Source organism: Chelonoidis abingdonii, chromosome 3 (genome assembly GCF_003597395.2).
Source record: "Chelonoidis abingdonii isolate Lonesome George chromosome 3, CheloAbing_2.0, whole genome shotgun sequence".
NCBI lineage: Eukaryota > Metazoa > Chordata > Testudines > Testudinidae > Chelonoidis > Chelonoidis abingdonii.
Genome location: NC_133771.1, coordinates 153,082,704 through 153,094,858, shown reverse-complemented (window position 1 = coordinate 153,094,858; position 12,155 = coordinate 153,082,704). Strand labels below are relative to the sequence as shown.

The 12,155-nt window shown below is 39.4% G+C and overlaps 1 protein-coding gene and 1 pseudogene across 1 annotated transcript in view; one reads left to right on the top strand and one right to left on the bottom strand.

The window, feature by feature from the left end:
* Window positions 1–12,155, bottom strand: part of TTC27 (tetratricopeptide repeat domain 27) — a 231,511-nt gene that overhangs the window by 101,868 nt on the left and 117,488 nt on the right. Inside the window, exon 10 of the mRNA XM_075064235.1 lies at window positions 5,551–5,664. Within this exon, the coding sequence (XP_074920336.1) occupies window positions 5,551–5,664 (114 nt within the window). The remainder of the gene's footprint in view (window positions 1–5,550; window positions 5,665–12,155) is intronic.
* Window positions 9,862–9,980, top strand: LOC116825015 (U2 spliceosomal RNA; annotated as a pseudogene).

The window sequence follows — 12,155 nt, the reverse complement described above, 5'->3', positions numbered from 1 at the left end:
GCAGTAGCCAAAGAAAAGTGGGGAGAAGAAAAGGAAAAGAGGGGACATGACCAATGATCACTACTGACTTGAGCACAGTAGGAGTTTCAGTGTGAAGTATCCTCCTGCCAAAAGCTGCATCAGCTGCCAACTGAGTGTCTCTATTCTGTAGCATCTAGCACAGGCATATATGTTGGACAGCATGGCTGCTTTATCAATTTCTTCTGCCAGTGCATAGGCTTTTTCAGATCAAGGGTTTGTCCAAACAGAGACTTAATGCACAGATTCTTAGGGGGCATTAAGGCATTTTCAGGCTGCATAGAATTCTTCTACTCAATTTGAGATCCAGAGGATGATATTTATGAGCTTTCCGTACCTTGCAGCTGGGTTGACTGTATAAAGAACAGGGATCTGGATTTTCTCAATAGTTTACTTCTGTTAAAATCAACGTAGTTGTCATAAACAGATAGCTATGGGTTAATGTCTCTTTCACCAGTAAAGGGTTAACAAACAGTGACCTGCAACACCTGACCAGAGGACCAATCAGGAAACAAGATACTTTCAAATCTCGGTGGAGGGAAGCCTTTGTTTGTGGTTTTTGGGGTTTGCTTTGTTCTCTCTGAGTCCTGGAAGGGACTAGACGGGCAACCAGGTTTCTTGCCAATCTCCCTGCTACAGTCTCTTATATATTCAGAATAGTGAGTATTAAGTAGAAAGGCGTTATAGTCTTTAATTGTGTTTCTTTATTTGCAGAATGTGTAGTGCTGGAAGTGTTTAAATTGTATTTGCTGGGGAGAGCTTTTCTCTCGGTGTCTATAATGCTGAAAAGACCTGTAATATTACATTTTGTATTTACAGAGATTTCTTATTTTTCTTTCTTTATTAAAACTTCTTTTTAAACCTGTTTGATTTTTCCCCATTGAGGCTCAAGGGAATTGAGTCATGGTTACTTCCAGGGAAGTGATGGAGAACGGAGAAAGACGGGAGGGGGAGGGAATCCCTCTGTTAGATTCCTGAGCTTGAATGTATTGCCTCTGGGTGAGGTGGAAAGCCTCTGTTTTAAGATTCAAGGAGTCTGAATCCCAGTATCTTCCAGGGTAACCCAGGGAGGGAAAGTCTAGGAGAGGCACTAGTGAGGGAAAGAGTTTACTTTCCTTGTATTAAGATCCAGGGGGTCTGGATCTTGGGGGTGCCCAGGGAAGGTTTTGGGGAGACCAGAGTTTATCAGGCACTCAGAGTCCTGACTGGTGGCAGTGTATCAGATCTAAGCTGGTAATTAAACTTAGAGGAATTCATGCTAGTACCTCATTTTTGGACTCTAAGGTTCAGATTGAGGAAAGAATACTATGACAGTAGTATCATCTGTTCTTTCACCCTAGGGTGTGGACAAAAAAAAAAGTGCACTATGTGCTTGGGATTTATGGATAATTGTATTCTTCTTTGTAATTACTTTTGGTACCACTTTGTAAGTGCAGAAAGTGCAATACTGTTTTCCACTAAGAGGACTTCCTGCTCAGAGAGTCTCCAAGCTGAGACTGACTACTAAGACCATCATGAAATACAGTGACAGCGAATGGAAAAGCTCTAAAGGAAGAGAGCTAAGTACCTTCAAAACTGAGTTAAGGGTCTAAATGAAGTATTTGAAAAAAACCTAGGAGACAACTTTTTCAGCTGCTTTGAGAAAATGTTTATGAGTATAATGCCAAAATAAGTGCAGAGGCTTGTCCTTTAAAAATATTGGCTGAAATATCCCATAGAAACTATAGTATAGACAGCTGGTTGTTAATTGTTTCCATAGACAAAATAATGTACCTATTCCAATGTGCAGAACATAGCTGTATGGTGGACGGTTTCTAGGCTGTGAGAAGTGTCTGGATGACTTCTTCTGAATATCATGCTTTCTGCAGAGCATCCTGTTCAGTGTCACATTGCCAGGTTCATTTTTCCAAAGCAGCTACTTGTAGATTACTTGGGCAGTTGAAGGAGTGAGACCAAAGTCATCCTGCTTCACAGTACACACAAGTATCAGTAACCTGTTAATGCTCTCTCTATTGTGGTTTGATCTTTATGGTTACAGTGGATACCTATACACTCAGAACTTTTGTCAGTTAGTCAGATTCCTACTTTGCTAATCATGTTCTCTAGTTTGTTAGCTGCACCTTGTGGTAGCACATTTCTTTGTCAGTCATTTCACATGATTCTCCCAATATTGCTAAGATATGGGGGGCGAGGGGGTGTATACACACACACATAGCTGTATCTCTTGCTTTCCTTTCCTTGGCAGCCAGCCTTAGTCATACACAGATGTATGTGGTTTTTTTTCAGTGTCACATTGCCAGGTTCATTTTCATCTTAGTGGAAGTGGATCTTTGAAAAAGAATGTAGTTGCTTACTGAAAGGAACAAAGATGGTGCCAAGCACCATGTGATTTAAATGGAAAACCCAAGGACCTGTGAGTCAGTAAAGTGCTATCAAAATGATCTGTGTCTCGTCTTGTTTGGTCTACTGTAGTATGTTGGCTCTTCAGGGTATAACAGATTTAATACTGTGAATCTACAACTCTGACCAGAAGCTGTCACTCTCCTTGATGCAGCAGTCTGCAACTGTGCAATTGCCTGCTGAATTAGTGAGGGCTCTCTAGTGTTCTGAAGAACCTGGTTATCTGCTGGAATATCCTGTTGTTCCGAGACTTTTCTCCTGAAAAAGGAATCTGAACTAGGAATAAGGGTCAACTTTCTCTATTCTTTCCATAACCACACACTAAACATTTTTTTAAAATTAGAAAGAATTAAACACTAACTGCAGAAAAGAAAATGTCTAGTGCCCTTCTAGTAAGAAATAATTAGAACCAAGAAATCATTCCCTCCCTTTTTGAAACATGCAGAAAAATTTCAGTTGCTTGCAGAAAATGACACTCCAAAGCTCTGTAATTGAAAATTACATAGCAGTTGAGATCAAATTCTCAACCACATACATCTGTGTATGACTAAGAGACATAAAACAAGATTTCATGTGACCTTTCAATCTTAGACAATGATTAGCCCACAGATTGCCATTCTACTCCCAGCTCTACTAAACTCTTATTAAAAACATTTTTTTCCAAAGACATACATTTCATTCCCGCTAATAGGCAAATTCCTAGGCTGCCAAGGAAAGGAAAGCAAGAGATACAGCTATGTGTGTGTGTATACACCCCCTCGCCCCCCATATCTTAGCAATATTGGGAGAATCATGTGAAATGACTGACAAAGAAATGTGCTACCACAAGGTGCAGCTAACAAACTAGAGAACATGATTAGCAAAGTAGGAATCTGACTAACTGACAAAAGTTCTGAGTGTATAGGTATCCACTGTAACCATAAAGATCAAACCACAATAGAGAGAGCATTAACAGGTTACTGATACTTGTGTGTACTGTGAAGCAGGATGACTTTGGTCTCACTCCTTCAACTGCCCAAGTAATCTACAAGTAGCTGCTTTGTACACTTCTTGAAGTGGCTTACTGGGTAAGAATCAGTTTCCTTTTCTTTAGAAAAATTTTTTTTGTAAGAAGCAATGTGATGGTGAAGTATACTTATGCCACATATGCATCAGACAAAATAGTACAGGGGCTGGCAACCTTTGGGAAGTGGTGTGCTAAGTCTTCATTAATTTAAGGTTTCGCGTGCCAGTAAAAGATTTCATATGCCAGACCAGCAGCGCAGGTGGCAGACAGAACCCCAGACCGGCAGCGGGCTGAGTGGGGCCGGCAGCCGGGACCCCAGATGGGATGAGCTGCTCAGCCCGCTTTCAGTCTGGGATCCCAGTCACCAGCCCCTTGCTAGCCGAGGTCCCGGCCACCAGCCTCGCTCAGCCCCCTGCCGACTCAGACCAGCAGCAGGCTGAGAGGGACCGGTGGCCAGGACCCCAGCAGGCAGCAGCGTGCCACTAGAAATCAGCCTGCGTTCCGCAGGTTGCCGACCCCTGCAGTAGTAAGTTATAGCCCTGACTTTATTTAAATATTTAAAAAACAGATTTTTTTTTATTCTTTCCCCACTCAACCACCTTTTTTAATTCTCTTTTAAAACAAACAAGTTTCCTGGACTATTTGAACCTCTTCTTTCTAATTCTATCATTAGAGCTTCAGATGCACTTTTGGTAACATTCTGTGGTTCAACAACTTACTCCAACTCACCTTCCATTATTAACGGTTCCCACTTTATTTTTGTGCAACAGAAAATGGGTGGGGGTCCAAAAACTGCTGCTGAAATGGCAGCTACCATTTGTGGGGAGAGAGCTATTTAAAGCTATCACTTTTCTCCTCCAGCTCCTCTCTCACTTTTCCTCTCTTCACCCTACTCCATCCATGCTGTCTGTTCATTTTCATTCAACCTCTTTAATCAAGGTATAGGGAGTTTACGCTCAGGAGTATCACCATTAAAAAAAGCACACAATGCCAACTAAAATGTATCTTTGGACAATCACTGGCCCCATTTAGACACTAATATATTATCGAGGTCATCTTTAAACACATTCAAGTAGAGCTCTCTGTTTTAGCTCGATTGCTGTTTCCTGTTTTTTCATCTAGTACTTCCTGAAAAATACTGGATGAAAACTCACTCTAACCTTATTTTCATGGATCCAAACTTTATTATGCAGAAATTTGATCAGAACAACCAAAAGTATCCAGAAAAAAAAACCCAAGAAAGAGTAATCTCTCCTCACTTTCAGGTAACTACTAGTTAAACTACTTTCCTGAGCACTGAAAATGGTAGTTTATAAAACTAGTGATGATTCCAGCACACCATGTTACCAATTTTGTATTGACAGTCTCTGTTAATATGCCAGGTGTACCAGGGCTGAGGCAAATATTGTAGGCACTTTAGCTGATAAGACTCTACGGCTCTAGCACTTGATGGGCCCTCTTCTAACTGCCTTCAAATGTGTCACTTATCCGAAGGCTTTGGACACCCTTCTTCTTAACTGCCAAGGGATCTTCCTCTGTTAGCAGCCCACTATCCTCCTGATCTAGAAGAAAAAAGCAGCAACATATTTGCCCCAATGCAGATTCACCACACATTTAACTAATAAAGGTTTCTGGTGAAACAACAGTTCCTCAGGATGTATCCACACAGCCCTTAACTCATGAAATTTACATGTACGAGCTATTAAGGACAAACAGATGCATGGGAAATGCCTGCTGACCACTGACATGAACCAACTTTAAATTTGTAAAGATGGCAGACTATTTTAAAAAATGTTCCACAGAAAAGTTAAATTTTCCTATTAAGTTCTATAGAATTATAGGTAAGGGAACATACCTCACAATTGAAATGTTCTGTGGATTTTGTTAGGTAATAGGCTTTGCATTCACAAACCACTACAAAATAACCATTTGAATGTCACAGAAAGAACAAAAGTTAAGGAAACAGATTCTGGGTTTCAACCTTCCAAAGGATTAATGTAAAAAAGCGTTTTTATTTACAAAATTAAATACTTGGAAAAATGCTAGCTTTCTTTCAAAGCTGGCTGTCTAAATGCTTGTAAGAGAATATGTATGAGGATTGGAAGCAGTAACAATGGAAGACCTACCTGAGTCTGCCTCATTGCCCGTTCCACTCGACGAGTGCTTCCTTTCTCAAGCTTTGTCCGGAGAAGTAAGGCTGAAGTTTGAATGGCCCAGAATTTAGGTTGTGAAAGTAAACACTAATGAAGGGATGAAAGGAAAAAAAAAAGGTTAAAGTGGTAAAAAAAAAAAAAAAAAGATTTGATGGTAATTTTCAACATATCTCACTTGCTCAAGCAGGTATGCCTAAACTGCAGTCTATTCTGAAATTCAAATTTTCTGTCATGGTATCTTATGGTAAATTGAAGACATTACACGTATGCATTTGCTGGTCTATTAGATAACCATGGACCAAAAATGACTGGACCAAAGATTTATTGCTATGCAATTTCATCTGAATAAAGTTCATCTCATATTTTGTGTGTGTGCGTGCGTGTGTGCACGCGAGAGAGAGAGAGAGCGCAAGCGCGCAAGAGCACACAGAATAGCACTTGCGACTAGTGAATCAACAAGGAAGCAAGACTGAGAACAAATGGTGAAAAAACACATGGAAGGTGATTACAGGGAGGAGGGTTTCTTATTTATTTCCCTAAATAGTGGCTCTGATACAAGCAAAAAAGTAGTTATTTAGTGTTACAGTATAAACAAAGTTGTGCTCAGCAGAATTTATCAGACTTGTTGGTAATCTAGTGAATGTTAACTTGTTTTGTTCTATGTAATTTCTTGCTCTGTGAAATTTTCTACTTGTTAGCTGAAAATATCCGTCTTCCCTGGGCTGATTTGTTTAGCACCATGGGAGATGAATCTAAGCAGGAGATTATATACGTGCGCTACCTTCAATGGTGAGGTATTGTCCACTTTCTTTCACTGAGGTTTATGCTACATGTGTTAAGGACACGATGGTCAATCATTACTGAGCTACAAACTTAACTCATAGCTGTAGGTTAGTGCCGAGTTTTTAGTTCATCCTACTTTCCTCCATATTGAAGCGAGTGACAACTTAAAGAAACAGCTTGAGGTCATTACTCAGAAAGCCCTCTCTTGATGCCAGCAACCTCACCAGTTATCATCCAATCTCTAACCGACAATTTTTGGGGAGCCACTTCATCAATTAGGTCATTAAGAAAGTGGTAGCCAGAGTGGCCTCAACACACTTGATTCCATATAGATGGCTTTCTTTAGTCCCTTCCAGTCTGGTATCAGATGTGGGTATGCTACCATTATCTGTATTTGCATTTTATTTTTACTAAATGAAAAAAAAAGTTTTAACTAGTTGGAGGTAGATGCCAACATAAAATTCTCTGTGAAAGGTATTTCAGCTACATCCAAGGTTCCCAAATGTGGGAATATAAACACAAACCCCACAACCCAAAATGATTAAGCAACTGAACATTTCTACGTACACTTTCAGGCACTAAAATCTGGACAAGAGCAACACTCTTCATTTCACAGAGTGCAACAGTAATTTGCAGACAAAACAATAAATAGACATGAATATATCTTGTTCAGAGGTATAAAACCACGTCTCTCCCTGTCAGTCAACTATTACTACTTTAGAAACAGCAATAGTTATGACTTCACCTAGGCCTAGATTGAGACTTTATGCGCTTGTCTTCACTACCGGGGTAAGTCGACTTGACGCTTTATAGTTCTACCTGTGGCTAAAACCAGACATTAATACATATCACTATATTTTAAAATAATATACCTGGAAACAATAAAAAAATAAATCAAACTTGGAAAAAAAACATGCATAACGTACTTTAATGTACTGTGCTACTTACTATAAATTAAGAAAACTGCTTAAAACAATTTCAGAAATAAATCTGCTCATTGAAAAAGAATCTTCACAAGAAGTCTTCATTATGTTCATTTTAGAAATAAAACAGAGAAAGGCAAAAAATAAGAGGATCAGCTGTTGGAAGGACAGAAAAAATGGAAAGACCAACGAAGTTATGCAACTTTTTGTACACAAAATAGAACATTTTGAAATGGGAAAATTCACTGCTTCAGTTCTCCCCAGCAAAGAGAACTCTTCTCCAGCCAACAAGGGATCTTGATAAATTTTTTCTTCCATATTTATGAAATGAAAAATAGAAATACTAATACAGCAGATAAATAGATTCTCAGCAACAGACAACGTGGCACTTTGGTTTAGATGACACAGTATAAATAATGGATAAGATGATTTCCAATCAGAAATAGTACAGCAATTACTATTTGGGAGTAGGGAAGACATGAGAACTAATAAAGCAGCAGCTTTGGGGAATGGGAGCATACTAACGCAAGTAATCTTCCACAAGGCTAGCATACTTTGTATCAACCCCATTTAAAGAGGTCTAGGACTCCCATCTTGCCCCAAATAAACAACAAGCCCTCCTGGACTTGCAAGAGACCCTCAGCCTCCCAGGAGCTCTTCTCCACATGGAGTGCTCTGGCTTCTTGACACCACTCCATTAAATGAACAGCAGCAGTTCCAGCAACTCTGCTCCTCCTCCTTTCTAAGGAGATGTAGCATCTGTTCCATTCTACAATCTTGCGCTTCTCCTCCTAGAGAAAAATCAGGAGCAGCCTGAAGCAATTTTACCAGCCAGGGTGAAAAAAGGTTAATTGCTGCTCCAGCAGTCAGGCATACAAACAAAAACAACACCTAACTGTCACTCGCCAAAAAACCCTGAATATCACAGAGGTATGGTGTTCTCTTGAAGTTGGTGCCCAAGGCAACTGCCTTGCTCACACCCCCCTAGAATCGTCCTCAAAAATAGTAGTGTCTAGGCTATTTTGTGCTTTCCTCCTCATCCCTTTTAAAAGAACAGGACATTTGGATCCTAAAGTAATTGGGAAGCTTGAGGCTGTTCTGCTACTTTTTTCCTCTTGTGACCTCAAGTGAAAGAGCCACTTGTTCCCTGGTCCCACTCAGGCTACTTGCCCAGGCAAAATTTTTACTTTGAGAGGGTTTCTAAAGCTCTGCCATGTTAAATCACCAGATATCAAGCACTTCTTTTTTAAAAAATAAACCTCACATACAAATGAAGTAGAGCACTATCCCCATGAGTGACTAATTATGAAACTGTCACTAATTCATCCAGGTAATTTATACCGGAATACTATATCAATACAAACAAAAGCAAAGTGAAAGCTTTCGTAAGTTATTCCACTTGTGGCAGAGAGGTATTTTCATGTTTGTAAAAAGAAATCAAGTCACACCATGACCTCTCTTTACAAGGCACGCATTGTGTAAAAAAATATATATATATTTTCAAACTTGCAGGTTAACAAGACCTGTGAGGGAGTATATGACTGGGCTCAAGTGAACAAAATTCTTGGTTATTTTTCAGCTGGGTAGCACACACACACCTGTTACTTCACTTCTGGTGGGTGTCTCATTTTTTACATATACTTACAGTTAATTTATTTTTAAGTGTCTCAGAAAGGGTCTTTCTACATTTTAGAGGCAAAAAACCAACAACTTGGAATATGATCCTGAGGACTAGAAGGAGAAAATGAAATTAGAGAAAATCTGATTTGGTCTTGAAAGCACACTTTCAGAGAGGTCTAGACCCAAAATTTAAATCTGGTAAAAGATTTTATGAAACTTGATCATAAGTGTTTCCTTTAGAAGAAGCGTGGTTGCATTTATATATTCTGACACAGTATTTGTAACCCAAAACTGAAGTACTGATGTTGAAAGCAAAATTAACTAGAAACAGACATGAAAGACTAACTTCTTTACATACAATGGAATGAATGAAGGCTAAAGGGAAACAACCAGCATTAAATTGTGAAAAGTGCACTTAAAGAGCCTTTTGGCATTAATGTAAAGTATTAGTAACAATGTATCTTGTTAAAATATGGCCCAATCCTGCAACCAACTATGCACAAGTAAGTAGATACAGTGAGCTCAACGGAACTACTTCACATGCATTGTTACTCAAGCATATCTTTGCAAGATCTGGGCCTTGCTCCATAAACTGACACAGCATCCCTCTAAGACATTAAAGACCTCTAAAATCCATTTAATGAGAAAAGTGTTGAAGAGTTTAACTCAAAAGTTATAACAGAGCTCCAAGTCTGCTTAGTTAAAAAGCAAATTTTTAAAGAAAAACCTGTCCAAAAAGAGTGGGAGGAGTTTGCGGCACCTTAACTTTTCCACCTTCGTTAATAAGACCAAAACATTTAGAAGCCAATAAAATTTGAGCTCTAGTCTAGTACTTGGCTGCCTTGGCCAAAATGACAGGCTTAGCCTGAAAGTTTACAGGCCTGATGCAGCGTGCACTGAAGTCAATGGAAAGACTTACAATGTTGACTACAGTCCTGATCCTAGAATTTCAGAGCCTATCTTTGAGAACTTTATATTAAATGGATTTTTGAAGAAGGGAGGTGGAAGAGGAGCTTGCTCCATCCACTCCATGCATCAACCTGGTATTTCAGTGTTTCCAGGAATGGTGCACTTCCCTCTGGGAAAATATTCTGGTTAAAAGAAAGAATTTTCTTGTGTTATTGTCTTGTTTGTAATTTTAATATATTTCTCATTTATCTTGGGCTCCAGCCACTGAGCACTAAAAAATTAAGGACTGAAACCTTGAACTTGACTCAATATTCTATTGGAAGAGAGTTCCAGAGGACTGAGGACAGGTTTAATAAAAGTGCATGTTATTGAGGAAATACATTGGCATATCATAAAACTAGTTGGAATAGCCTAGCAGTTGATGGATTCATGCATTAATATATTGCACTGCTGTTGTTCAGCTGGGAGGCGATGAAGGCATGTGCAACTGAGGCACTTCATCATCCACCAAGATGGGATATAATCTCTTACTTTCTACTGTCTCTGGTTAGCTGTTACTCAAAACACTTATATAATTGCTTAGCTTCAGGGACGAATCCAGGAGAACACCTAAGCAATGGACTGAATTCACCAATTTTGGGTGTGTGCCCTTTAACCAAAGGAAACTATATTGTGGGTACAACCTCCTCAAAGTGCTTATCTCTGACCACCAGCATTTTGCCAAGATTCAGCTTCAATCTGCTGTTCTTCATCCAGAGGCTGATTTCATCAAAGCAATGGGCCTCGATATTTAAATTGCTGGCACATGAGCCCATGACATCTTACCAACTCTCTGAGGCTGCATGTAGATGGTGAACTGGACAACAGCACCCTCACAGCCAGGATCAAGGAGATAATATTCAGAATATGGAACCTTTTGATTGTGAAATGTTTTCCACTGATTTGCTGAGGCTTTTTGATATTCTTCATTTCAGCTGAAAGAAAATATCATAGCAGGGCATCAGCTCTGCTGTAGTTAAGCTTGACAAGGCTGCTCTAAAACCCACCTGCTCACTTGAAATTTGCCACGCTTCGCCGAGTTCTGGATACAGTTCTGGATACAGTCCAAATTTGAGGTCATTTGAGCAAGCCTCTCCCTCCTCCTGAATTTTACAAGATTAAGTTCTTATTTTTTGTGCACACGTGGGGCTCAAACTATGGCTCTGAGTGTCCCCCAATTGATTTTATTCAGTTACAATGTTGATCACAGCTACTGTGCCATACCCATCGCCCCTTTGGGGAAGCGCTATTGGAAATGCTGTTTACTGAAAGACAAGTTTGGCTCTTTAGAATGGTACACAACAATCTAAAGCACAAAAGAGATTGACATGTATGTGCAGCAAGATTAGGTAAAGGATTTTAAAGGCAGTATATTGTCACAGGAATTAAGTGGTTCAAGGCGACATGCACACTCTACCTTTGTAGACAGTGTAGAACTTTCAGAACACATTATCCCTTTAAGAGAGCGACGCCTTGTCTAAAGTGTTCAGGTGGACTGTACTGAACAGGAGAAATTTACACCTGCTTTATACACACACTTAGAAACACACACAGAAATATGATCACATCCGCTAAATTTTACAATCCCTTCACCCTTATGCCCACTATGACAACTAACACTATACTTTCACTTACTCATGATTAAACCCACAGTCCACTCATATCCCATCTCACTGCTGACGATCAACATGGCAAGACCACCCCTGTGCACTGCTACTGACACAACTCACAGAACTGAGTGCTGAAGTGAAGCGTACTGGATCCCTCAAGGCACACATGCATATAGCAGTGAAACACCCAAACTGCTACACAAGCAGTTTCAAATCCAAAATCCATCTGAGTGGTTGAATGAGAAGGATTAAAGATATACATCAGGGAGTCTTAGAGAAAGTTTGGTTTTGACAGCAGATTCGTGTCTTCTCCTGGTCCATAACACAGCAAGTCAGTTTATATTAACATTTTTTGTTCAGCTATTTTGTATGTGAACTTGTAAATCTCTGGTTTGACAAACAGAGGTTATTTACTGACTTTGGTTTAAAATACCACATAGATAAATGCCTATCTAGGCTGCATGTGTCCTTCTTATTAAAATATATACAAAACAAAAAATCAAAACAGCACATCTCTCCAAAGATAATCACCAGTCAACATAAACATTCGAATTCAAAAACTAACACCATTCATATTCCATCTGCATTTTGAAGGATGGGCTCTTTTACTTATTATCAAGTTTCTATCACATCACTCTATTGTTCACCAAACTTTCGTTGGGCTGAAGGTACTAAGAAAGTCTAAAATAAATCA